The following is a 26,373-nucleotide window of genomic DNA, read 5'->3' as shown; positions in this document are numbered from 1 at the left end:
TGTGGTTTTTTTATTCAGTCAGTTTTCGACTTGTTAACTAACATTACGAGGCCAAACTGTGCATTCTGTGTATTGTATGCGGATTCCACTACAGACCTAAATCAGATTTGTCGCGGAATCCACAACATTGCTACTTTTCTTTGATCTTCTTTGCTGTTATGGAATATATTCCACAAACAAAAACTTAAAACACTGTTCCGCTCAACATCGCTCCGAAAATAGACGAATTTGCGGAATCCGCAACCGTATTTGCGGAATCCAAAACAGTTTGTGGAGCCCACAAACAAACAATAAGACATGTGTATAGTTAAATTGAGCTGTCGCGGAATCCGCAACTGTCAGACTTGTTCGTGGATTCCGCTGACGATGGTTAAGTCCTCACTTTTAAGTTCCAAATTGCTAGAGATAAGAATTCCAGCTCTAGCTTTTAATTGTTCATATGCAAGTTCAGTATTGAACAAAATTCGGAATTCATTTACAGTTTGCTAAATCCGCTTACATTTGCGGATTCGGCTTTCATTTTTTTGGAATCCACTTACAGTTGCGGAATCCAAAACAACTAGCTATATTCGCTTGTTGCGGAATCCGCGACACAACAAATGTGCCGACAAAATTTACGTTACACTCATGTGTACGCGGAATCCACGGAAATTTTGTAAGTGGAATCCACTTACATTTTGGAACATGTTTAAATATTAGTTTTTGGAATCCAGGTACATACAGACACAAAATTGTGCGCCTATCTAGTGCACAGTTTGGCCTCGTAATGAAGCGTTTGAGACTGAATTTTTTTATACCATCTGAGAGATAATGTTATGCTCAGCTCAAAATTCAAAAGATATTTCACCTGTGATCATTTTTTGTAAAGTTGCGATTATTGATTGGTGAAAAGTTGCTGTATCATTTTTCGTTTTAAAAAACGTAATCCTATTATTACAATACGAGACGCTAAATACACCATTTTGATAGGTGAAAAGTTGCTGTATTTAACGTCTGTGATAAGAGGATTAAATTTTTTAAACGAAAAATAATCACAGGTGAAATATCTTATTAAATTTGAGCTCAGGATAACAATACCTCTCAGATGATATAAAAAAAATTCAGTCAAAAAAACTTAGTTAACAAGTCGAAAATTGACTGAATAAAAAAACACACCGAGCATAAATATTCCTCACTTTCTTTGAAAGTCGGAACAATTAGTTGAGGTCTAGTCATCAAAAAATATAAGCAAAATTAGAATTTTGGAGAAACGTCATTTCTTTCTCCTTAATAGTTAAGCACTTAAACAGCGGATTTTTTATTTTGTGGTGTTATAATAGGCAAAATCCGCAGTTTATGAAAGAATGAAGACCTTTTTCTATCAGTATTCCAAGTGATATGAAGCCATTTCGGATCTTGGGTTATATCTGTTGGGAGTTGTAAGCGGCCTAGAATTATATTTAATGAAATATTGTGAATTTTCAGAACTAGCTGTCGTGTCTTTTTGTGAGTCGACTGACGATGTTTGTGCACAAGGTGCTTATGTTCTACTTGTTCTTCATCTCGCTGAATGTGTGTATTATGCTGAAGTTGGATGGACCTACTGAGTGGAGCTGGTTCCTAGTTCTCACCCCCATGTGGCTACTCGACTTCCTCCTTCTCATTCTATCCCTCACTCAAATTCTACTGTCGACAGTACCAGTTTTACAGTCATACGCCACGAATTGTAGGGCTGTGCGATATAGTGCGTTATAGTTCAATAAAATCGTATAAAATAATCATAGTAGAATTTTTATTATTACCCTTGCGATAAGCAAGAGTATTGCAATCGGGTACACTAATTTTTTTCTGAATGGTTCACTTTGTTCACAGAATGATCAAAATTAGAAATGGTAAATTTCGGTTCTTTTCTTAATAAATTCATATTTGTTTCGCCTCTCAGCTACACGTTGTCTGGAGGTAGCGAATGCGCCTGAGATGGCCAAGGTCTCAGATTAGAATCTAACAGGACCTTTTTTTTTTTTCAAATGGGAAATATTCTGTTGTCGGCTAATCCTTTTCTGCTTATGTTTTGTCTGCCTAGTTGCCACATTGTAGATTTTTTCTTTTTGCTGCACGCAAGTTAATTTGTAGTTGTTTTTAGTGTTTCGGTTTTTTTCCGCTATTTGTAAATTTACTAACCTTGATGTATAATTTTTTTTTTGCTTTTTTCTTCGCTTAAAAAATTCATTCTGCACAAATGATTTCTGCTCATTTTTTGTCGGCGTAGTGACCAATTGTTGAGAGATTCAGGAAAACATAAGTCTCATGCTCCCCTCTGGATTGCGCAAAATGCTGAAAATCTTAGTCGAATTTATAGTTTTTCATGACATCCTTTTGTTTTCTGCTTTTTATTTTTTCTTCTTTGATCCGCTTGATAGGATTCAGCCTATATAAAATCAGCTTAAATACCCCATATTGCGTTTTTTTGAGAAGTGAAAAAATTTTGTATGTGCGTGTGTGTGTTTGGGGGTGAGGACGACTTAATAACTTATTAAAAGGCAATTTTTTTTGAATTTTTCCGGCTTTTGTAATTTTTTTCTTTTTGGCTTTTGTTTCAGCCTATAGTATATCGCCCTAGTGACCTCATATTGTTTCATATGAAGATTGAATAAGGTTTTGTGTGCTTGTGTTTTCAAGATGAGTGGGACTTAATGATTTTAATAAGTCATAATTCTTGTTGGCTTTTTTCATTTTTCTGTGAAGGTATTTTCGGCTTTGGTACAGCTTGTTAAATTTTCTTCCGATGCTAACTTTGCGTTTTGTTGTCTTGGCATGTTTTTGTTTCAAGACTAGCCTAATTCGTTTCGATAGATCTAATTTTTTCGACATTTTCGATTTTTTGCCGATCTAGTGGTTTTCTTGTTTTGTATCGCAAGTGGCGAGAAGCTCAGCTTCACCTCTGTGTTATTAGTATTATTACTCTTGAGCTTGCGAGCATTGGTGTTTTAGTACGAACCTTCTTTTTTTAAGCTAACTAGCAAATAAAAGTGTTTATTAAAAGTTTTCACTTATATGGAAATTTCACTGTAGCATTGTTAGTTGCAAAGCATCTGTTCTCTACTATTTTGTGGCAAGTGTTTGTGGAGTGGTATTTCAAAATGGTCGTCCCATCAGTTGTAGAGCATTGGAAATGTTTTAGCGGTTCATGTATTAAGCGTCCGTGGCTGAGTGGTTAGTGTGTGAGGCTCATAATCTCTTGGTCGCAGATTCGAATCTCAGTCGTAGCTGAATTGTTACAAATTGGAGACTGATTTCTATTTTTTCTTATTGCTTTTTATAGAGTTGCTTTTTGTCTTGTTATCGCTTGTGTTTGCGAACCGCAGCTTTGCCTCTCTGTTATTATTTTTTTAAATATTATTATCATGATTATTATTTCTACTACGATTATTATTAGGAATATTTTACTATTTATTTTATTATGATTAGTATCACTATATAATGAATTTACCTAGAGACAACAGTCAAAATGAAAGGAAAAGTTCTCTAGTCTATGATTAAAAGGTGAGACGAGGATCAGTTTCTCTACTGTATGGCCAAAAGTAGGCTAAACGCCAGGTACATGGCACCAATATGTTAAACGAGTTTCGAAAGAAGCCAAAAAAAGTTTCAAGTTGTTGGAAGTCTGCCTTTATAATTGATCGCCCCCAATTTTTTGATGAAAAAAAGTTACGACCTTCAAAAAGTCTAAGTTTTGTGAAATTTTTGTCTCTAATCGAAAACTACCGTCCCAGTTCTAAGGTTAACTATTAAATCGAGAAACCCGGTTTGGGGAATCTTCAATACTTAAGTGTCCACGACATGCTGTTTGCACAAAAAATTATGGATTTGGGAAAGTTTTTGAATTTTTAACTTTTTGTAGAATTTTCTGAAAAACTGCCCTAGCATATTTGTGGTGAAAAGTTCAATCGAAAGAACCGGTTGGAGAATTTTTTCCACAGGAAAGGCGAATCTTTATTTTTTTTGTTAGAGAATGTTGTCCTTGAGAAAATTCCAATATCGCAAAAAGTTTCTCTCTTCTCACTTATTATTGTAGAGAAACTAAGGTTTTGGGCAAAGTCCAATTTTTGAAATTTCGCATTTCGTCCGGAATCAGTATAACAAATTCAAACAATAGCAAATAAGTATACCTGCAGCTTTAGCTTGGCCTCTCGTTGTTTTTCAACATTTTTCACTTTTTTCAACTATGTTTTTTTTAATGTTTGTGTTGTATTGCTAGTGATGCGAAGCTCCGCTTCGCCTCTGTGCTAACTATATCCTATTTCTAACCACGAAACTTTTGCAGCCCATTGCAATTTTTTTTCCAATTCAGTTAAAATAGCTTTCGATTCAAAGTATTTGGATTGAGCTTGGGCTTAAAGAAGTGAGTAGTTGTGTGAAAGCGTCACTTTGATGCCAGTTAAATATATACCAATTAAATAACATTATATACCAATTAAAACAATTAAATAAAATTAGCTGGACAAGAGGAAAGAACATCTGACTCAAGCATCCCTTAGGTGAAGATTTGTCAAACCCGCTCGCGCAAAATAATCTAAAGTTATCTTAAAAAAGGATTAATAGTAACAAAACAGTATGCCAGCAAAGGTATGTTATAAGAATATAACCTTCCTGCAAACGGATGGTTAAATATAGTTTCATTCTAAAGTGAACTCAAAGGTTGTTTTTATCATTGAATCACACAGCCCTTACACGATCCTACTTTCAGCCAGTAGTTCAAGTGGAGGTGACGTGATTCTATCCAAGTATAGAGCAGTGTGGTTCCTCTGTTTCGTCCTCTGCAAAATATCCTTCCAAGTACTCCTCTGTCTCTCAACCGACAATCTAATGTCATATATGCCCGCAGCTGCTATCATGGCCCCTCTATGGATTGTGTTCATTGGGGTGAGTCAACTAATATATATTTTTTAATTAAATTTAAAATAAATTCACTCAAGACAATTTTCTATCAATATGTGTTTTTTATCGAAGTTATCCGAAATATTTCGTTGAATAACAGCTAAATCCTTCTAAACTTTGCAATTTGGTAGCTCGCCTTTGATTCCGATCCTCGTAGTGGGGAGGATTTGCGCGTATATAGGTGTTTTTTTTTCACGCAAACTCAACACAAAGACACAGCGTAGGAATTCGGATTTTATATCGCATTGAAGCTATTAGACTCGTGATTTCAAAAAAAATTCAAAAAAAAGGTAAGAAAACTTGATGTTTTTAATCATTAAATGCCAATGAGCATATTGAAGAATCTGAAATTTGATTTTGTTTATTGTCTCTCCGCTCTGTTGGTTCTCGGAGCTTTCTTATCTTCGTGCTCAGCAACAAACTATACTTGGTGAAACATGTAGTTACTGTTATGCATAATGTGAATAGTCTGAGTGCCTGTAGGTGTGTGTTGACTTGGGCTACTCCAGTTGGTGTGTTGTGAGTCCCGCAGTGCAGGAGTTTGTGGATGAGAAGAAAAGCCAGCGGGAGTTCAAGAGAACCAAACAACAAGGTCAAAGTAATAAAGAGGACAATAACACTGCTTCAAGTGAAGCTCAGCTTCAGCAGCAGACATCCAACTCCTCAACAAGTGGAGGCAAACGGAAGGTGAAATATAGTTTCATTCTAAAGTGAACTCAAATTGTATCTTAATGTGAAATGAAATTTGATGTGGTCCATTCAGAGAGAAAGAGGAAAGGAAGTAATATTCTATAATGACTGCTAATTTCCGATTTGCTCTGCTCTTTTCTAAATGAGATAGTTATTGCTTTTAAATGATGTCCGTGCCCTTTTTTGAAGACACAAACTCATCTCTGTGTCCTAGAAGGGCATAGAATCCCGATTCACTCATAACTGAAAGATTTATATAAAAAGCATGAATTTAACAATAAGCCTTGTAGCTCTCAGAAATCAATAAATTCCAGGGATAAGTTTGATCTTTCTCTACGAGAAATCAGATCAAGATTGGAGACATTTTGAAGGTTGATAAATGTCTTTTTCAAGGTGGTGTCTCGACTAGCAAGTAGAGAGGGCAATGCTGCGACTCCCACGTCGGGTGGGGCCAATCAGCAGACACCGAGTGAAAACAATTTAGTCGACTATTTAGTTCAAAACTCTTCCTCGTCCTCTAGTGGTCGAATGCTCAGACTGAGACTAACCAACCTCAACACGAACAACAACAACAGTGAAGCTGAACAATGCAGATCAGAAGAGTCAACGATTTTGACCTCAACTTCAGTTGCGTCATCAAGTCGAATTTGATTTGATGCTATCTAGTTGTGATTATTTTCAAATCGTAGAAACTGATTTCACGCAGTTATATCTTATTGGTTATTTGAGTTTTGTTAAAAACTTAGATGTTAGTCAAGTTTTATCAGTCTTTCGAGCTTATATTAACTATATTCAGTCGAAGAATAGTTGAAAGCACTTAACTGTAACTGTAACCTGCATTCGGCCAGGATACAATCAGTGGTTCGCTTGGGCTAATATATTGGATACAGGCGTGGAGTCCTATCAGGGGTTTATCTCACCGGTAAAAGTACAGTTTTGACTTTCATACGGCCAGGATATTGAATCAATATGCTGGTGCTTTATTTAGAGTCGATGAACGTAGTGAATACTCTTATATAGGTAGGTCGTAATGGTTTTTTTCTCTCAGCAAAAGTTCAGTAAATTCAATCAAATTTGATTTTTTGCTGCTTAATTTCTTTTTATGTTCAGTTCATTTCCTTTGTTATAAGGAAAGCAAGCTCCTTTTTCGAACACCAATAGCGCAAAGGCCACGAAAAAACAACTTGTAGTTTTGAAAGAGGGCTTTGATTTCCAAGCGGAAATTTTACCTATCTCGATATGGATTTATTTTTATCAAAAACGTGTAAATTTTTTTGCGTTCAAAGAACCTGTAGACCCCATTTCTTCTTAGTAGTCAGTGTTTCTTTCTGTTTCCTGGCGTTCCTTGGCTCTTTTCCAAGATTGTTCAAATCACTTACATATTATTGTTCCCAGCATTGGTAGAAAGCAGCTTCAGAATCGTGTGTGATCACACTAGTGAGCGAAGTGTAATAAAACGACTGATCTTTTTTTCTAACTTAAGTAGCAAATATTGGTGCCACTTTTGGTGCCATCGAGGGGTTTTTGATAGCATGTACTCTGACAATTGATTAGCAATAAGTTGACACAATTGATGCATTTTTACTTCATCAATTGAACTGAATAAAGCGATTTGTTTGACACATTAAAAACTCGATTTCAGACATTTTCCAACTCTTTATATTTCGCTATTTTTTTGAAATGCATAATTTATACATAGTTTGGCTTTTTGCTTTCCATTTTTATATATGCTATAGTAGAGTGGATGCCTTCAGTTTGTTATACTACAAGTTATTGCATGCAAAATTGTGTCTCTGAATATTTGGTGCCAGTTTTGCTGCATCGCATTGACAATTTTTTAGCATATGTAGCTGCTTTAATTGTGGCTTGTGTTAGTAAAATGTCCAGAACCCGTGGCGCAGATAAGAGGACAGGGGACTCTAAATCTCCTGGTCGTAGGATCGATTTCGCTACACCAGATTTTGGTGTTTCTGTTTGTTGAAGAAAAAGTAGTCGCGAGTTATAGAAAATAGAAAGTATATTTCTTTTTTGTGTGTGTTTGGATACTAAGTTGATAAAACATTTTCAGCGTAGAAAAACTAAATGTTGAGGGAGTAGATTGTTTCACCAGCTCCACATGGTGAAAAAGATGATTCATTCTTTGCTGAAGAAAGTTTCGTTTTTCCCTGTCATTGGATTTTTTTCTGGTTTTTTCACTTTTTCCTTCGAAAAAAAAGTCTTAGTAAAAATCGTTTACGTTTAAAGTTGATTTTTTTATGGTTTGTTTTTAAGATCTTTGCGATTGCTAGCGCAAGTGACTTGTAATCGGGAACCAAAATTTTTTCTTTCCTTTTTTTGTAAACGCTAACCAAAGGTTTTACTTTCGAAATTACTAGGTCTACTATTAAAGAGTGTACCTTGAAATCTGAAGGTTTTAGTTTTTCGATACGCTTAGAAGTTTGCCTTTTTTTCTGGGAAAATGTGAATAGCCGGACCACCGTTTGTCTGCTTAGTTTTCGCGATCTTCCTTTGCAACGCTTGGACTATTCATAATGTCGGTCTCAAGTTTCACTGTAATTGGAGGTGTTTCTGTAGTTTTAAATTTATCGATTTCAGTTTTCTATGGCAACAATTTTGGTCAGGCTCCGTGAAAGTCTACCCAAGTTTTGTTGGCTTGTCTTCTGCTCTGATAATGGGCTTTGAAAGTTTTTTTAACGCTTTAGATAGTGTTTCCCCGATTTTTTGTTTTTTAATTGAACATCATTCGAGAAAACGTTTAAAATTTTTGTATAGGTTTTTTGTTGAAAAAAAAACTCGACTTAGTGACCGCCTTCTCATTTTCTATCTGCTCTAGCTTTCAATGCTTTGTTCAGGTTGTTATCGAACGAACAGGTTGTTTGAAAGTCCCCTGAATAAGCGACTTCGTCCAAATTTTTAAAAAATGTTATGCTCTAGGGAAAATTCTAAATTACCAAAAAAAAATTCTAATATATTTCACTAGAGAAACATTTAAAGTTTCAGGTAAAGTTCAGTTTTTTAGATTACCAATTTCATCTCGCATCAGTGCAACATAATCAAAAATTATCAAAGTTTCATTCTGAATTTGCTTGGGAGTTTCAGAAATATCTCTTTTTAAGTAAGTATGGATCCAGTCGCCGAAGTTTTCAAGCCTGCAGACGTTGAGGCGAAAGTACTCGAGTATGAGCGATACATAAATGATGTTTTGAAACGAGATCTCCAGAAAACTTTGCAACAACTTGACACAATCCACATGGAGTGCATAGAATACATGAACACAAAAGCGGTGATTGACTCTGTAATCGAAAACGGAATAGGATCCAATCTGAAGACAAAGTACGACCTCGGCTGCAACTTTTACGTGACTGCTAAAATACCCGACACTTCAATGGTGTTTGTGAGAATAGGATTGGGAATATATTTAGAATACACGTTACCAGAAGCCACAGAGTTCATCCAAGGTCAAATCGAGAAACTAGAAAGTGGGGCAAAAGAGTTGGACGAGAAGATAGTGAAGATTCGTGCTTTCATCAAGTTGACTTTAGAAGCTCTTCGAGAACTGCAGGGGATTTCAGCTGATCCAGAGAAAGAGAGGCGAGAGTTTGTGCTGTGATAATTGGACCCAGACTGATCGCTGACTGATCAAACCCGAGCTAGACTTAACGCATTATCTATCAGCAGCGAGAGAGAAATGTCAACGAATGGCCTTCGCTTTTAAGGCAAGGAAGTCGTTCTGCTTAAGTGTGTTGAGATTAAGTTCTGCTTAAGTGTGTTGAGATTAAGTTCTGCTTAAGTGTGTTGAGATTAAAATGCGTTACTGGAAAAGAAAAACATTTGATTGGGATTGCACATATTCTTCAGTTTTGATGTCGAAAGTTAAGTGTTGATGTTTTTTCGAGTAAATTGATTTTCGAAAAGAATGCTTTTTTAGCTTATGAAAAGAATGCTTGCGAGGCTCGACAAACTGTATGATTTTTGAACGGTATTTTGCCCAACGCTTCATTAGTTTTAGCTGATTCTACAACTTATCTGGTTAGCTTGCAAAAAAATTACTGTGCATACCACAGATCAGGGGCGCATCTAGGATTTTCTCGAGAGGGTGGGGGTGGTGGCAGATTTTCAAAAATTTTGTCGACCTTTTTTTAGGTCGACCAAATTGATTTTTCTAGCTCTCTCAAAGCACTAAAAAGTCCTTGTTTTGGCCTAACTTTCTGCGCCGCAGCCAAAGTTTTGAAAAAATAGGCCAAAAAAAGCGTTTTTAAGCTATTTTGGAAAATTTTGATCAAAAATTGATTTTTTTCCGGCGCGCACTCTCTCCTCAAATTTAGTATATATTGGCGCTTTCAGAAAAGTTTTAGGGTCCGTCAGCAAAAATGGATATCTCAAAATAGTACAAAGGGGACCCCCCCCCCTTAATCCACCCCTGCCACAGATTTTTCGTGCATTATGTTTTTTTTGCCCTTGCGATAATTAGGGTATTACAATCGGGTACTACAATTTTTCCCCGTAAACAACTTTGTTCACTGGATGATCTCTAATTTTAAGACCTCATTTTTCAGCACGTTGCACCTTTTTCGAATGCACGGTTTCTGATTACAACTTCAAATTCAGTCAACCAGCCGGAGAATGTGTCGTAGAGGTAACTCACTTGCTTGAAACGGCAAAGGCTTGTGGTTCAAATCCGTCCGGTACCTGTTTTTTGCGAACATGATTTTTTTGCTGTTTCGGGCTATCGGTGGTCTGCCTATTTTTGTCGGCTTGATTCCCGTAGCCCGATTTTTTTGAAGTTTCAGGTTTCTTCCAATTTGCTGTAGCACCCATGCTTGAGACGACAGAGCCCAGGAGTTCGATTCCAGTTTCTTTGCAAATTGAAAACTTTCGGCTATTTTAGATTTTTGTGTCAGCTTGTTTTGACTTAATTCCCACATAAAGGAGTTTTTTGAAAGCTTCTTTCTAGCTTTTCGAAAGCTGTTTATAGAGTTCTTAATAGTGCAGTTAGATTTGCTCCGGATATTTTGGGATATTTTTGCAATTTTGTTATTTGATTTCAATCATAGTCATTCATTTTTGAATCGCAAGTGATAAATTTTCTGTTTTACCCGAAGTTTTTCAAGGTATTCGGTTAGGTAGAAGTAAGTAAGTAGACAATTGCGTATTCATACTCGTCAGTAAGTAGACAAATCCTGCATCAACCAATCAGAATCGAGATCAGAAAGCAAAATTACCGATTTATTAATAAATAATTTTTTTTTCTTTCGTAGCTTGCTCGTCTCGAGTCTGATTAGTTTATACAGTATTTGTGTACTTACTGACGAGTATGAATACGTGGTTGTCTCCTTGCAGACCGCACTCAAAGGCATGCCACAAGAGTTTTTGTTACTGGTGATTAATGATCTCTTTTCCTGTCCCTTTGTGTGGCTGTTCGATCTAATGTCAGATTTATGAATATAATTTTGTGCTCAGAATTTTTATAATACTGGGCCTGACTTTAAGGTTTATTGATGTGATGGGATTGTGGGTTCCCTCTTCCGAGGAGATGTTGGCGAAAGCGGAGGCTGCAATACTGAGATGTATTCCAAAGACCACTTACTCGATCAGAGATGTGATGATAGAGCTACCCTCCAAGGGATTCCGTCTATTCGGTCGAAGCAGCGCTCAAAATACGCACCAGTAATGAGCACAAAACGCTAAGAAAAACATACAGCAAATCGCAGAATGTTCACGATCATTGAGTCTTTTTGTCTTGAACATTATACTGTTACACAATTCAAGTGGTCTTTTTTGTCAGTTCAAATATATTGTCTGTTCGCATAGTCGAAACAAGCAGCACAGAATGTTCCGACCATAGTCTTAAGAAAACTACGGTTTAGAAATTTTTTTTTCCAAATTAGTGTAGTTTTTTTCTGCTTGGTATGATAAAGGATCCGACGTAAAAATATAATTGAGGCATATTGGACAGTCATAGTAATATAAGCAAATTGGGCAAAATTGTAGAAAAAAAAACTTAAAAAAATTTGCTGAAGTTTTTGGTTACTTGCTTAAAATTAAGTTTTAAGGTCCTAAATTAGGCATAATTCAGCTTCTAAGCCTGCTTGCTTGCTTGATTCGCTCGAATAAGGACTAAGAACAAAAATTTCAAACCGGTTTTTCTCGACACTGGGAAAACTTTTTGGATTTTTTTTAATGTGGTTCGAATCACGACTGAAATGGCTTTAGTATGATATATCAATCAACCCAGTCCGCTCATTATATGTGGTACCTGATTTTGCGTGGAAAACAAAAAGCAAAAAAAAAGGTCGGAACAATAACGGAAAGTACCTAATAGTTAAAAAATCTTTTTAATCTTTGTCTATTGGCACTGTAGTCAGGTGTAATTTCACACATCAAAGTGTAATATTGGCCTGTTTGCATTCTTTTTGGGCATTTATTTTTTCTTTGTAGACTGATAAGTGTACATTGAGTTTAAATACTGATTTTTAAAAATGCTCATGACTGGTCCAATGTCGAGGTACAATATTCGGACCATATCATTTGACCAACAGTCGCAAGAGCAAGACCAACATTCAAAAGAGAGTTCTAAGGACGAAGATACGAAAAGAAGATGGTCGTCTCTGCCTCTTGTAATGATTCATGGCTTCGGATCCGGACTAGGTCAGCTTTGAAAAAATAGAGAAAATAGTGCTAGTTTTTCATGAAAAGTATCAGTGTTTGTCAAAATTGTCAAGATTATCAGTGCAGCCTTGGAGAGTTTTTGTTAAAAATAGCTTAAAATCACAATTTGACTGATTCTAATAAATAAATGACGATTCATGTCTCTCGCTCGCCAATTTTCTCGTTGCAGAGTTTAGTTGTTTGGTGCACTAGGTCTTTGGGTTTTGAACTACGAAACTCTGGCTGCCACAGCTCCTGTCCATGCCCTGGATCTGCTGGGATTTGCGAATAGTTCCAGGAACTACAATTTTTCCAAAGATTCGCAAACCTGTGTGGATGAATACGTCGAAAGTTTGGAACAATGGCGAAAGGTGGCTTTTATCAAGAAATTGTTTTTCATTATTATTTTGAAGATGAGATAAATATTGAAGAGTTAACTTCAAAGTTAATTTAATTGATCTCTTCTGTTGCATGGTGTACTTTCAATAATGGTAATTGTTTACCTAAAAGTCAATTTTCTCGAAATTAAACTGAAGTTTTTGCTCAGTTTCCTTAACGATATTTTTTGCTATTTGACTTCAATTGATATATAGCAACAAGTAGTTATGGGGCTCTAGAGAGAATGAGAACGGAGTAAGTTGATATGTTTAGGCGATGTCACTGGATAAGTTTGTGCTTGTGGGTCACTCTTTCGGAGCCTACTTGAGCTACTTCTACATGCTTAAACATCCCACCAGAGTCCAACACCTCGTCCTCGCAGACCCATGGGGTAGGTAAGATGAGTGATTATTGTTCCGATCATACGAAGAGTGGGTTCATATACAAAACAGTCCCATACAAAACATTCTGATACAAAAGAAACCGAAACATCAATAAAAACTTCCAAAAAACAGTCCCATACTAAACAGTGAAAAACCATGCGAATTTTTTTACCTTGATCTTTTGGCGCCGACAGATTTGCGCTTTAAAAAATCAATCATGAGCGTAATTAAAGATCAAAGAACCAAATATCGAACAATAAGTCAGATAAAAGTCAAAGGACGCATGAAATACTGGTTAAAGCGTTAGACTCACACTATAGAGATAAAATGATGGAATCCCCGGCGACAATTGTTTTTTTCAATTTTCCGAAAAAAGTTGAAGTTTGGGTAAATGTGATAACTGGTATATCTAGGGTACAAAAAAGGGGTTCAACCTTAGAGAGTCGGGCGAGGGGAAAGAAAATCAACACCTTGCATGTATCCATTATTTTGCCGGTTTCAAATGGGTTCTAGCTCAGTTTGGAAAAATCAATGAAAATAGTTGAACTTGGAAAATTTTTAATTGCTTGGCAATATGGAATAAATTTGAAAATTGAAAACAAAAGAGGTTCTGCTTATAATTTAATATTAGAACTACAACCTTTCAAAAACCAATGATATCGTTGGGTTGATTTGACCTAATCATAGTGATTAAGTTTTTGTCGAGTTAATGGTTTTTAATCTTTTTGGGTCTGCTATTTTGTCCTGCGCACAGTTTTTCTAACAAAGTTTCCGCATTCGTTTGTTCGTCCTTGAACTTGGGAAGGAACTATGGGAAGGAAGTATGGCGTAGGGTTCATTTAACGCCATGAGAAGGACTATGGCGTAGGGTCCTCTCATTAATTTTTGTCCAGCCAATTTTGACTATCTCAAGGAAATTTTGTAAGGTTTTAATGGTGGTTGGGCTTGAAAATTTATATGGCAAGCAAATTAGACGTGACCAAAAGAAAGAATTTAGACGTCGATGCAAAACTACAATTATGAGAAGTAAGACATAATGTACTGTTATCTGCCTGAAGTTCGTTTACCGACTACAATCAAGGTTCGTTCGAGCTTTCTTAAATGTGTATCGTTTTTTCTTATATCGCAATCGTGTAATTTATGCATTAAAAAATATTTTTAATTGAAGGGTTAACGTTTTATACTTCATTTGTGATACTTCTTTTGATATGCAAGGGATTCAAAACTTTTTTGTTTTTGGGAAATTTTATTTAGCGATCGGTTTTTTAGCGCTCTGCGTTTCGTCCAATCTGCTAGTTGTGTAAAAAAAAACTACCGTATAAGTTATGTTTCATCAATGATTACCCTTTTAAATAGCAAGGGTTTTGCATCTAACTGGGTACGTGACTTTTTTTTCCCGAAAACAACTTGGTTTACAGGACTCATCTAGACGTCTGGACTCATTGCTACCTTAATTCTTACTGTTTTCAAATTTCTTAAGAGGGAAATATTCAAACGGGAAATATTCTTTCAAAAAAAATGTCGGCCAATTCTTTGTCTGCTTATCTGTTGTCGGTTTACTTGTCACATCTTGGAATTTTTAAGAGTTATGAATGTAGCGAAGACTCTTATATAGGTCTAGGAAAAATTCTTAAAGTCTCTAATAACTACAGATGTGCATTCATATATTTTGATTTGTTTTTGAATGCACTTAAGTATAATTGAGTTAAATAAAATTTAATCTGCTGAAAAAGACGTAAATAGCACTATCCAAATACAAACATGCAAATGGCGCGAAAAAAACGTGAACGATTTCTAGTTTCGAAAAGGGAATTTAATTTATGGATTTCCAGCGGAATAAAAACCTTACCTGTTGATCCAGTTTTCTCAAGTTGGGTTAATTTTATCGAAAAAGCTGCAATCATAAATTAATCTAGAAATTCAAAGAGCTTAAAGAGCATCCATTTTTTCTTGGAAAATCGAAAGGCTGGATTTTTTCAACAAAGTCAGTGTTTTTTAATGTTTGCTTGCGTCCATGATTTTTTTCCAATCTTCGATTGGCAATGTTTTTGTTTTCTATGGGCCTTTTAAATGATCTTCTTAAGGTTTGATTCACGCCTACGTTTTTTAATTTTATTTACTTTGACTTCGTATTTCCTATGTTTTTTTTGTATCGTTAAAAAATTCCTCGGCCACAATTGTTTCGGCTTATTTTTCATCGCTTTGAACTAATTTTGGGCCTTTTTAAATTAAACAAGATAAACGTTTCAATTTAAGCACTCTCCGCACATTTAATGTTGTTGTATGTTTTAGCAATCGCTTTGTTGAAACTTCGAGTTTTTCATTTTGGAAATTTTTTCAGTTATTGCAAATATTTTAACTTTTCTCGGAAACTTCTCTTGATTTTCAAAAAAGGGTATCAATTTAAAGACTATTTACTCGTCTTACTTCGTGCCTGCTCCCTTAGAGTCTTTTTTTTACTTGACCCCTCTGTCCACAGCCTTCGAAGAAGTGTGGGGGAATATTTGAACCATTTTTCTGATTTCTTTCATTTTCTCAAAAACTACCCTTCTCAAATATGAGTTTTTGGTTTCAATGAAAAGAACTGATTTGAAAAGCTACCCTGCATAAGTGGCTACGACCAAAAAAATTTTGCACATAAAGTTATGGCCCTTAGAATAGTCAAGTTTTTGATTTTTGACCATTTTGTAAATCTTTTCGACTTTTCTCGAAAACTATCTGTCAAATCTGATCTTATGGGTTCAATGAGATAACAGGTAGTGGGAAGCTCCTCTGTATTAGCTGACACTAACAAAAATTTTTTCACTAGAAGTTATCGCCCTCTGAAAAGTCAAAATTTTCTCGAAAACTACCCGGTCATACCTGAGATTTTGGGCTCAAATCTCTGAACGGGTTTTGGGAAGCTCATTTTCATATGCGTCTACGCCCAAAGTCTTTGGCTCTAGGTTCTACAAGTTTTGGCCCTCGTAAAAGTAAAGTTTTGAATTTTTGACCGTTTTTAAAAGTTTTTGCCTTCTCTCGAAAACTACCCTCACAAATCTGAGATTTAGGGTTCAATCGAAATTAAACGCTGAGGGAATCTTTTGTGCATTACTTTTCTGCGTGATTATTGCACATAAAAAGCTATGATTCTCGGAATTGTCAATTTTTTTTACCGTTTTCTCCGAAACTTCTAAAAGGGTATCAATTAAAGACCATTTACTCGTCTTACTTCTTGCCTACTCCCTTAGAGTCTTTTTTTTCTTGACTTCTCTGTCCACGGCCTTCGAAGAAGTGTGGGTGAATGTTTGAACCATTTTTTTAAATTTCTTTCATTTTCTCAAAAACTACCCTTCTCAAATATGAGTTTTTGGTTTCATTGAAAAGAGCTTATTTGAAAAGCTACCCTGCATAAGTGGCTACGACCAAAAAATTTTTTGCACATAAAGTTATTGCCCTCAGAATTGTCAAGTTTTTGATTTTTGACCATTTTTGACTCTTTTCGACTTTTCTCGAAAACTAACTCACAAATCTGATAATATGGGTTCAATGAGATAACAGGTAGTGGGAAGCTCCTCTGTATTAGCTGATACTAACAAAATATTTTCCACAAGAAGTTGTCGCCCTCTGAAAAGTCAAAAATTTCTCGAAAACTACCCGGTCATACTTGAGATTTTGGGTTCAATTCTCGGAACGAGTTTCGGGAAGGTCATTTGCGTCTGCGACTACGCCCAAGGCTTTTGGCTCTACAAGTTTTGGCCCTCGTAAAAGTAAAGTTTTGAGTTTGTGACCGTTTTTTAAAAGTTTTTGACTTCTCTCGAAAGCTACCCTCCCAAATCTGAGATAGTGGGTTCAATCGAAATTAAAGGCTGAGGGAATCTTTTGTGCATTACTTTTCTGCGTGATTTTTGCACATAAAAAGCTATGATTCTCGGAATCGTCAATTTTTTTTTTACCGTTTTCTCCGAAACTTCTAAAAGGGTATCAATTAAAGACCATTTACTCGTCTTACTTCTTGCCTACTCCCTTAGAGTCTTTTTTTTCTTGACTTCTCTGTCCACGGCCTTCGAAGAAGTGTGGGTGAATGTTTGAACCATTTATTAAAATTTCTTTCATTTTCTCAAAAACTACCCTTCGTAAATATGAGTTTTTGGTTTCAATGAAAAGAACTGATTTGAAAAGCTACCCTGCATAAGTGGCTACGACCAAAAAAATTTTTGCGCATAAAGTTATTGCCCTCAGAATCGTCAAGTTTTTGATTTTTGACCATTTTTGACTCTTTTCGACTTTTCTCGAAAACTAACTCACAAATCTGATAATATGGGTTCAATGAGATAACAGGTTGTGGGAAGCTCCTCTGTATTAGCTGATACTAACAAAATATTTTCCACAAGAAGTTGTCGCCCTCTGAAAAGTCAAAATTTTCCTCGAAAACTACCCGGTCATACCTGAGATTTTGGGTTCAATTCTGGGAACGGGTTTCGGGAAGGTCATTTGCGTCTGCGACTACGCCCAAGGCTTTTGGCTCTACAAGTTTTGGCCTTCGTAAAAGTAAAGTTTTGAGTTTGTGACCGTTTTTTAAAAGTTTTTGACTTCTCTCGAAAGCTACCCTCCCAAATCTGAGATTTTGGGTTCAATCGAAATTAGAGATTGCGGGATCTTTTGTGCATAAATTTTCTGCGTGATTTTTGCACATAAACAGCTATGATTCTCGGAATCGTCAATTTTTTTATTTGTTGACCGTTTTCGCGGAAACTTCTCTTGATTTTCAAAAAAGGGCATCAATTTAAAGACCATTTACTCGTCTTACTTCTTGCCTACTCCCTTAGAGTCTTTTTTACGTGACTCCTCTGTCCACAGCCTTCGAAGAAGTTTGGGGGAATATTTGAACCATTTTTTTATATCTTTCATTTTCTCAAAAACTACCCTTCTCAAATATTAGTTTTTGGTTTTAATGAAAAGAACTGATTTGAAAAGCTACCCTGCATAAGTGGCTACGACCGAAAATTTTTTTGCAAAATCAGTTATGGCCCTCAGATTAGTCAAGTTTTTGATTTTTGACCATTTTGTGATTCTTTTCGACTTTTCTCGAAAACTAACTCTCAAGTCTGATATTATGTGTTCAATGAGATAACAGGTAGTGGGAAGCTCCTCTGTATTAGCTGATACTAACAAAATGTTTTTCACAAGAAGTTGTCGCCCTCTGAAAAGTCAAAAATTTCTCCAAAACTACCCGGTCCGGTCATACCTGAGATTTTGGGTTCAATTCTCGGAACGGGTTTCGGGAAGGTCATTTGCGTATGCGACTACGCCCAAGGCTTTTGGCTCTACAAGTTTTGGCCCTCGTAAAAGTAAAGTTTTGATTTTGTGACCGTTTTTTAAAAGTTTTCGACTTCTCTCGAAAGCTACCCTCCCAAATCTGAGTTTTTGGGTTCAATCGAAATTAGAGATTGCGGGATCTTTTGTGCATAAATTTTCTGCGTGATTTTTGCACATAAAAAGCTTTGATTCTCGGAATTGTCAATTTTTTTTATTTGTTGACCGTTTTCTGGGAAACTTCTCTTGATTTTCAAAAAAGGGTATCAATTTAAAGACCATTTACTCGTCTTTCTTCTTGCCTACTCCCTAAGAGTCTTTTTAACTTGACTCCTCTGTCCACAGCCTTCGAAGAAGTGTGGGGGATTATTTGAATCATTTTTTTTTAATTTCTTTCATTTTCTCAAAAACTACCCTTCTCAAATATGAGTTTTTGGTTTCATTGAAAAGAGCTTATTTGAAAAGCTACCCTGCATAAGTGGCTACGACCAAAAAAATTTTGCACATAAAGTTATGGCCCTTAGAATAGTCAAGTTTTTGATTTTTGACCATTTTGTAAATCTTTTCGACTTTTCTCGAAAACTAACTCTCAAATCTGATATTATGGGTTCAATGAGATAACAGGTAGTGGGAAGCTCCTTGTATTAGCTGATACTAACAAAAGTTTTTCACAAGAAGTTGTCGCCCTCTGAAAAGTCAAAAAATTCTCGAAAACTACCCAGTCATACCTGAGATTTTGGGTTCAATTCTGGGAACGGGTTTCGGGAAGGTCATTTGCGTATGCGACTACGCCCAAAGCTTTGGCTCTACAAGTTTTGGCCCTCGTAAAAGTAAAGTTTTGATTTTGTGACCGTTTTTTAAAAGTTTTTGACTTCTCTCGAAAGCTACCCTCCCAAATCTGAGATTTTGGGTTCAATTGAAATTAGAGGTTACGGGATCTTTTGTGCATAACTTTTCTCCGTGATTTTTGCACATAAAAAGCTATGACTCTCGGAATCGTCAATTTTTTTATTTGTTGACCGTTTTCCCGGAAACTTCTCTTGATTTTCAAAAAAGGGTATCAATTTAAAGACCATTTACTCGTCTTACTTCTTGCCTACTCCCTTAGAGTCTTTTTTACTCGACTCCTCTGTCCACAGCCTTCGAAGAAGTGTGGGGGATTATTTGAACCATTTTTTTTGTTTCTTTCATTTTCTCAAAAACTACCCTTCTCAAATATGAGTTTTTGGTTTCTATGAAAAGAACTGATTTGAAAAGCTACCCTGCATAAGTGGCTACGACCAAAAATTTTTTTGCACAATAAGTTATGGCCCTCAGAATAGTCAAGTTTTTGATTTTTGACCATTTTTTGAATCTTTTCGACTTCTCTCGAAAACTATCTGTCAAATCTGATATTATGGGTTCAATGAGATAACAGGTAGTGGGAAGCTCCTCTGTTTTAGCTGATACTAACAAAATGTTTTTCACAAGAAGTTGTCGCCCTCTGAAAAGTCAAAAATTTCTCAAAAAAGTTTTGAATTTTTGACCGTTTTTTAAAAGTTTTTGACTTCTCTCGAAAACTACCCTCACAAATCTGAGATTTAGGGTTCAATCGAAATTAGAGGTTGCGGGAATGTTTTGTGCATAACTTTACTGCGTGATTTTTGCACATAAAAAGCTATGGCTTTCGGAATCGTCAAAATTTTTTATTTCTTGACTGTTTTTTGGACTTTTCTCGCCAAATCTGATTTTATAGGTTCAATATAATGAATAGGTTGTTGAAAGCCCTACTTTTTAATTGGCTATGCCCTGTTTGTTTAGGAAAGAAGTTATGGTCTCAAAACAAGTCAAAGTTTTGAAACTTTGACAGTTTTTTGCAAAATTATTTATTTTCCGCGAAAACTATCGGGCCATTTCTCAGGTTGTGTTCAATCGAGAAACCTGGCTTTGGAAATCTTCTCTGCTTAAGCGGCCATAACTTAACTTGCTTGAACGTTTTTTAGAACTTTTGACCGTTTTTTGGTACTTTGAATTTTCATAAATTTTGCACAATCAAATCAATCTGAGATGAAAAGTTCTATTGACAGAACGGGTTGCGATAATTGGTTCTGCAGAAACTGCAATTCTATAATTTCTTGTATGAGAAAAATTTCTCCTTGGGAAAATTAATTCTCTCAAAATTTTTTTCTCTTCTTACTGATTTCAGTAGAGAAACGACTAAGGTTTTAGCAAAGTCTAATTTTTGAAATCGCACTTTGTGCCGCATCTGTATAGCAAATTCATTCAATATCAAACAAGTACATCTAGCTTCTGTGTGTTTAGTTAGCTTTCCGTCTAATTTTATGTAATCTGATATGCTTAACAATCGCCTCCCTCGTGGTTTCTACTAAAGAATTGCCACCCCCTATAAATAAAAGCTATAGATTCGCACTTTGCAGCAAAATTCGAATTATAAATAAAACTAAGAGTTTATAATTCGAATTTTGCTGCATTCTGATTGATCGAAACTTAACCTGCTAACACTTACCCTCTCTTCAGGGGGTAACTGTTACATAGATCCTTGTCACCTAAGTTTGGTGTCTTATTAAAGCCCTATTGGTCGTGATTTGTATTCCGAAAAAATCGAAAAATTCTCTCAATGTCGAGAAACAATTGGTCTGAAGAGTTTTTTTTCAGTTTTCAGACTAACTTAGACAATTTGATCTGAGGCTGGCCTGAAAAAATTGTTCTAAAAAATGTTAGCAATATTTGAGCTATTTTAATCACTTTGTCCTGCATTTTTGCATAATTCAATTGTTTTTTCTACGAAAAAAAATGAAATTAAAACAGAAATTTGCAGCTCAAAAAAAAACTTTCTATTTTTGAATTTTTTTTTACTTCAATCAGTGTGGTCGGAACAATTTGTGTCGGAACCTTGTTCCTTGTACACATACACTCGTCTTCTTATCTACCAAAAGGATACGATTGCTCTGCATTGGCACCGAATTTCCAAATTATATGGGACCTCTCTATCTTAATCTAGGGCAATTCTACCGGTTAAACTACACACAATGTTTTTCATCTGGAATTTGAGGTGGCTTTGGTTTTGATAGCTGAACATTGAAGTTCACATTCAGCGGAATTGGTTAAATTGAGGCCATTCATAGTGTACCGTTTTTGGTCTTAGTGGTGCACCGTTATTGAGTTCTTGGTTGGAGCATTCAAAGATCAATTGTTCAATAGGATTAACGCTAAAGACGGAGGAAGCGGCATCACGTTTCAAGGTTCACTGGGCGCTGTCCCCGCTAGTGTACTTGGTCACTAAATTCAACCCATTGGCCATTTTAAGAGTGAGTGGCCGCCTTGCCCCATCCCTCATTCCCAAACTGAGGACAGACATCCTGAGCAAATTTAACTCTGTGTACGACCATACCACCGACAGCACAATAGGTTTCTATTACAATTGTTGAATAGTTTGGAAATATATTTAAGTTGATATAAATGCCAGGATCTTAGTATTTTTAACTGTACCAGACAAAAACAGACTGGCACTGTTTTATTCCGAACTTGTAAGATCATTTTTCCATTCCTACTCACTGGAATTAAATCACTTCATGCTTGTTGTGTAGCGGACTATATCTACCACTGTAATGTGCAGAGGCCTTCGGGAGAAGCTGCCTTCCACAATATCTGCAGTCCACTTCCGTGGCCTAGAGAGGGCATGATCCAGAGGGTGGATCAGGTGCCGGAGGACTCCAGAATAACAATGCTACTGGGCAGTGAGTCATGGATGTGGAGATACAAGGATGTCGCCTACCGACTTCAGAAACAATTGCATCTGAAAGGTGTACCAATGATAATATACCTCAAATTTAGTAAATTAGACGCCAGCAGACAATTTAGCTGGAATGTAAATCCCTGCCTTCAGTCAATCATTTGAATGAATTTGAATTGCATATATTTTTTCAACGGGACTGGACATTGTAACTTTGACTATTTTGTTCCATGGTCATGGGCGGATTTAGGGGGGGGGGGACGCTCCCCCCTCAGGGATTCGACCCCCTGCTGATCCAAAGGGTCCCCTCTATGATACTTTTTCAGAAATCCATTTTTGGCCGACCGACCCTAAAATTTTTCTAAGGGCGCCTTCGGTGCCAATATATACTAACTTTGAGGGAGAGCTCGCGCCAAAAAAAACGCTATTTTTTTTATCAAAATTTTTCAAAAAGTGCCCAAAAACGGCTTTTTTGACTGTTTTTCAAAAATTTGCCTGCGGCGCAGAAAATTTCACCAAAATAGGGGCAAAAAAGTGTTTTGGGAGAGCTCGAAAAATCAATTTGGTCGACCTAAAAAAAAGGTCGTCAAAATTTTTTGAAAATCCGCCGCCCCCCCCCCCCCTCTCAAGAAAATCCTAGATCCGCCCCCGTCCATGGTAATGACGATGATCACAATAATCCTTTTTGTAACCACTATTTTTTTCACTCAAAGGTGAATCATTGTTCGGTTTTTTCAGGACAACTTTAGATCTTCTTGTGTTGCAGGAGTTGAATGCCAGTTGTCTGTTTTACCTGCTTCCTCTCACCACGTTTACGCAGATGAACCAGATCTATTCAACAGCCTTATATCGCAGGTGCATAAAAGTAAACTTTTTATACGATGTTACTATGGTGAAGTTGGTTTGGCCTTTGCCTCTCAGTTGAAATGTTGCTGGTTCGAGGCCCACGACGATCCTTGCTCATTCGTTGCCGGCGACAAAACAATTTTCAGCCCATTAGAATAACAAAAAAATAACAGTAGCTTTTATGCAAGGGCACTTCGAATGTTGGTTCTTCCCTCGTAGATGAATGGTTTTAATTTGATGTTTTTAAGAGTAATGAACGCAGTGAAGACTCTTATATAGGTCTTGGTGATGTTTTTTTTTGTTTTTTTTTCCAGAAAAATGTAGATGTGCATTCAAGAAGTTGTGCTTTCTTACCTATTAATTAATTTATGAATACACTTAGGTATATATGCACTTTTTGAGTTCAATTGAAATTCTTCTGCTGAAAGTTAGGTGAAAAGAAATCTCCAAATACGAACGTGGAATCGGCGCAAAAAAAACGTGAACTTATTCTAGTTTTGAAATAGGAATTTTATTTTTAGATTTCCTGTGGAACAAAATTTCTACTTATTGATCCAGTTTTCTCAAGTTGGGTTAATGTTATAAAAAAAAACGCCAATCAGAAACTTTTCTTGAAAATCAAAGAGGTTAAAATGCATCTCTTTCTGTCTTTGAAATTCGAAAGTTCAGTTTTTCAACAAAGTCAGTGTTTTTTTTTCGCGTTAATTGCCCTTTTCCGGTATACGATTGTAAGAAAACAAGTGTAATTAATAGTAATACTAATGTCATTAATTTTTAATTTCTTTGAAAAATGAGAAGAAAAACGCCCTATCTCGTGAAATAAAAAGCATTGCGTAGGCATCTTTTATGATTATTGAAATAATATTGACAAAAGTTTGTTGAAAAATTTGTTTTAATATTTCAACATTATCAAGAATGTAGTTGTTTCTGAAATTATTGGATAGTTTGCATTGATCTTTTCCCTACATGTTTTCGAGGTTTTCTGGTAATAGACTATTATGACCCAAAATATTCAACAGCCTGGCACTTCTATTTGTTAATGAGCATGCTTTTCTTTTTTTCTTTCAAAAAGGATGCATATAAGTGGACACTCCTGACTTCCGTGTGTAATATGAAAAAACATTTCTGTAAAATTGAAGATTTAAGAAAAACATCAGAATGTTGGGTACACAGTCTCTCATTTTCGATATATCACCGCAATGTCGACTTAGTTTTGATTTGATTTTTTCTTTTAAAATTATAAAGGTAAGTGTTAAGTCTCCAATAACACCGAGACATATGCACAAAAGTTTAGGGTGAAATGTATCATTTTGAAGTTCAACAAGGAAATTGGAAGCACTTCGATTTCTTTCAAACTTGTCAGAGTTGTTTTTATCAGAGTTTAAGGTTAGTTTATTGCATTGAAGCCAAACGGCCAGATTTGATAAATCATTCTAGAAATCTTGAAAAACTGAGCTGTCACTAGTAACGTTGGTGTAATTCGCGAAAAGGGAAATATTCGAATGTGACGCGAGTTTAGGCATATTGTTAATATATAATTTTAAAAAAAAGGGGGGCAATGACTGATCCCTGTGGGACTCCCGTTTTAACAGGCAATCTATCAAATTGACAATTATTCACGAAAACACATTGATATCGTTCAGATAGATAACTTTCAAACCAATCTGCATATATCTCTTACCCCAATACTATCTAATTTCTTTAGCAGAATTTTGTGGTCAAGTGTATTAAAAGCTTTTTTCAGATCTGTATTTGATATTTTTTATCTATTTCTAGTCTGATTTTTTCTGTTAGTTCAGCTAGAGCATCAATCGTAGCGGATTTTTTTCGGAAACCGAATTGTCGTCCATAGAGGACTCCGAATTTTTCTAGGTAATTAAACAATCTTGAGTGCATTACCTTTTCATTAATTTTGCTAGAACCATATCGAATTTACCAAACTACACGCGTGACAATGAGTTATTGATTGATTGTCAGTGTGCTAAAGGTTGAATGAGTGCTTTTTGGGTTCAGGTGATGGAGCACGAAGTGAAGCGAATGATGACGTCATCGTCTGACAACTCGACTACAGTAGTCTCATCTTCGTCACGTTCATTAACGCCTTCGTCTTCCACTTCTGCAGTGACAGCAGAAAAACAACAACACAAACAAAATAATATCATTTGAACTCATATGATATCAAGCAAAATCCAAAAAATGAAGAGAAAAGATTACGAAACATTTCAGCGCCGACAAGATTAGATTTTGCTGAATGGAAGGTGCTTCTAATAGTGAGAACAGATCAAGCAATGGAGCATGTTTATTAAAGGACAACAATTTGACTGGAGATTACAATTGAATGGCGAGACTAGCGGGCTATTCAACAGAATGTGAACAGTGTCTATTGTGTGCGTAACTGATCTAATATCTTCTAAGGTGTAAAAATGAGTTTTAACAATTGATTAACGTCGAAGTAAGTCTACTCGTTGTAAACCAAAGCTCGAATAAAGCTATGATATTTACTTAGGTCACAAAACATAGCTCGGTCCCTAAAAGTTTCAATGGGTTTTAAAGTTTTTGGAAATAGCCTGCGTATTGATTAGCATGCATTTTTGTGCTTCTCTTGAAGTTGCTGGGTGGCTCCTTTTTATACCGCAAATGGATGGAAGTTTTTAACATAGAGTAAGCTTGTTGTTTGCGAGACGTTTTAAATTTCATAGTTTTTTCGATTTTTCATCACATTTTACTAATTGCCTGTTCCTTCGGACAGATATTGATGTTATCAACCTGTAAAAAATGCAAATGTTAGACTTGGAACAATTTTAAAATTAAGATTTGAAGCTAAGTTTTGCTGGTTTTCATGATCGTATAAACTCATTAATGTGGGATCGAATCTACATTTAAAGAAGTACTTTTCTGTAAATGGATTGTTTAATTATAATTTTTTCAAATTTGAAATTTATTTTTGCTATGATACCGGTAGTTTAAAAAGTTTAACTTGTTTAACAGTGTTTACTCATTTCTATTGGTGCTACTTTATGCTCTATCAAAGTTTTCTTGAAGTGTGTAAATTGTTCACACAATTGCTTGCTGAATTCTTTTTTTTATCTATACGGTGGACCTATTTTATCATCACTTGTTTACTCAGATAGAGAAGAAATTGATAGCATATCAAAAAAAAATTTGGCATTTAGGTTACATAGTAGTTTAGATTAATTTAGATGAATGCGGTTTCTTGTGTCAGAAGGGTAAGTAGTTTAGAGAAAGCAGAATTTTAGATCAGCTTCCATGAAATAAAGTGTGAAATTGGCAAAATTATGCTCTCAGAAGTATTTAGAGGTAAGTGCATTTTTCTTCACTCTATGGTTTATGGTTAGAGGTTTACTTAAATGGTCGGACTCGCTGAAATATTCTGACTCTTTCTCTACTCCAAAAGCTACACAGGTTCTTCTTTGTAAACCTCGATATCATTGGGGCGTATTTTTTTGGTTTGATTAGGTTTGA

General features: G+C 35.8%; 3 protein-coding genes across 3 annotated transcripts; all 3 read left to right on the top strand.

The window, feature by feature from the left end:
* The first annotated feature begins 1,052 nt into the window (after positions 1–1,052).
* Positions 1,053–26,051, top strand: LOC134846950 ((Lyso)-N-acylphosphatidylethanolamine lipase-like). The gene is made up of 9 exons (XM_063864393.1): positions 1,053–1,056; positions 11,096–11,274; positions 12,113–12,255; positions 12,469–12,626; positions 12,907–13,024; positions 21,513–21,719; positions 21,899–22,114; positions 22,811–22,899; positions 24,904–26,051. Exons 2-9 carry the CDS (start codon positions 11,111–11,113, stop codon positions 25,054–25,056), a joined length of 1,248 nt encoding a protein of 415 aa, XP_063720463.1. The 5' UTR covers positions 1,053–1,056; positions 11,096–11,110; the 3' UTR covers positions 25,057–26,051.
* On the top strand, positions 1,468–6,700 carry LOC134846276 (uncharacterized). The gene is made up of 4 exons (XM_063863558.1): positions 1,468–1,705; positions 4,727–4,902; positions 5,401–5,604; positions 6,001–6,700. The coding sequence occupies exons 1-4, from the start codon at positions 1,501–1,503 to the stop codon at positions 6,256–6,258; spliced, it is 843 nt and encodes a 280-aa protein (XP_063719628.1). The 5' UTR covers positions 1,468–1,500; the 3' UTR covers positions 6,259–6,700.
* Positions 7,816–9,857, top strand: LOC134846277 (protein UXT-like). Its single transcript, XM_063863559.1, has one exon. The coding sequence runs from the start codon at positions 8,729–8,731 to the stop codon at positions 9,215–9,217; it is 489 nt and encodes a 162-aa protein (XP_063719629.1). The 5' UTR covers positions 7,816–8,728; the 3' UTR covers positions 9,218–9,857.
* Positions 26,052–26,373: the final 322 nt, after the last annotated feature.

This window comes from Symsagittifera roscoffensis, chromosome 5, assembly GCF_963678635.1.
Source record: "Symsagittifera roscoffensis chromosome 5, txSymRosc1.1, whole genome shotgun sequence".
Taxonomy (NCBI): domain Eukaryota; kingdom Metazoa; phylum Xenacoelomorpha; order Acoela; family Convolutidae; genus Symsagittifera; species Symsagittifera roscoffensis.
Note: the sequence above shows the minus strand (reverse complement) of the source record. Positions and strands in the feature narration are given on the sequence as shown.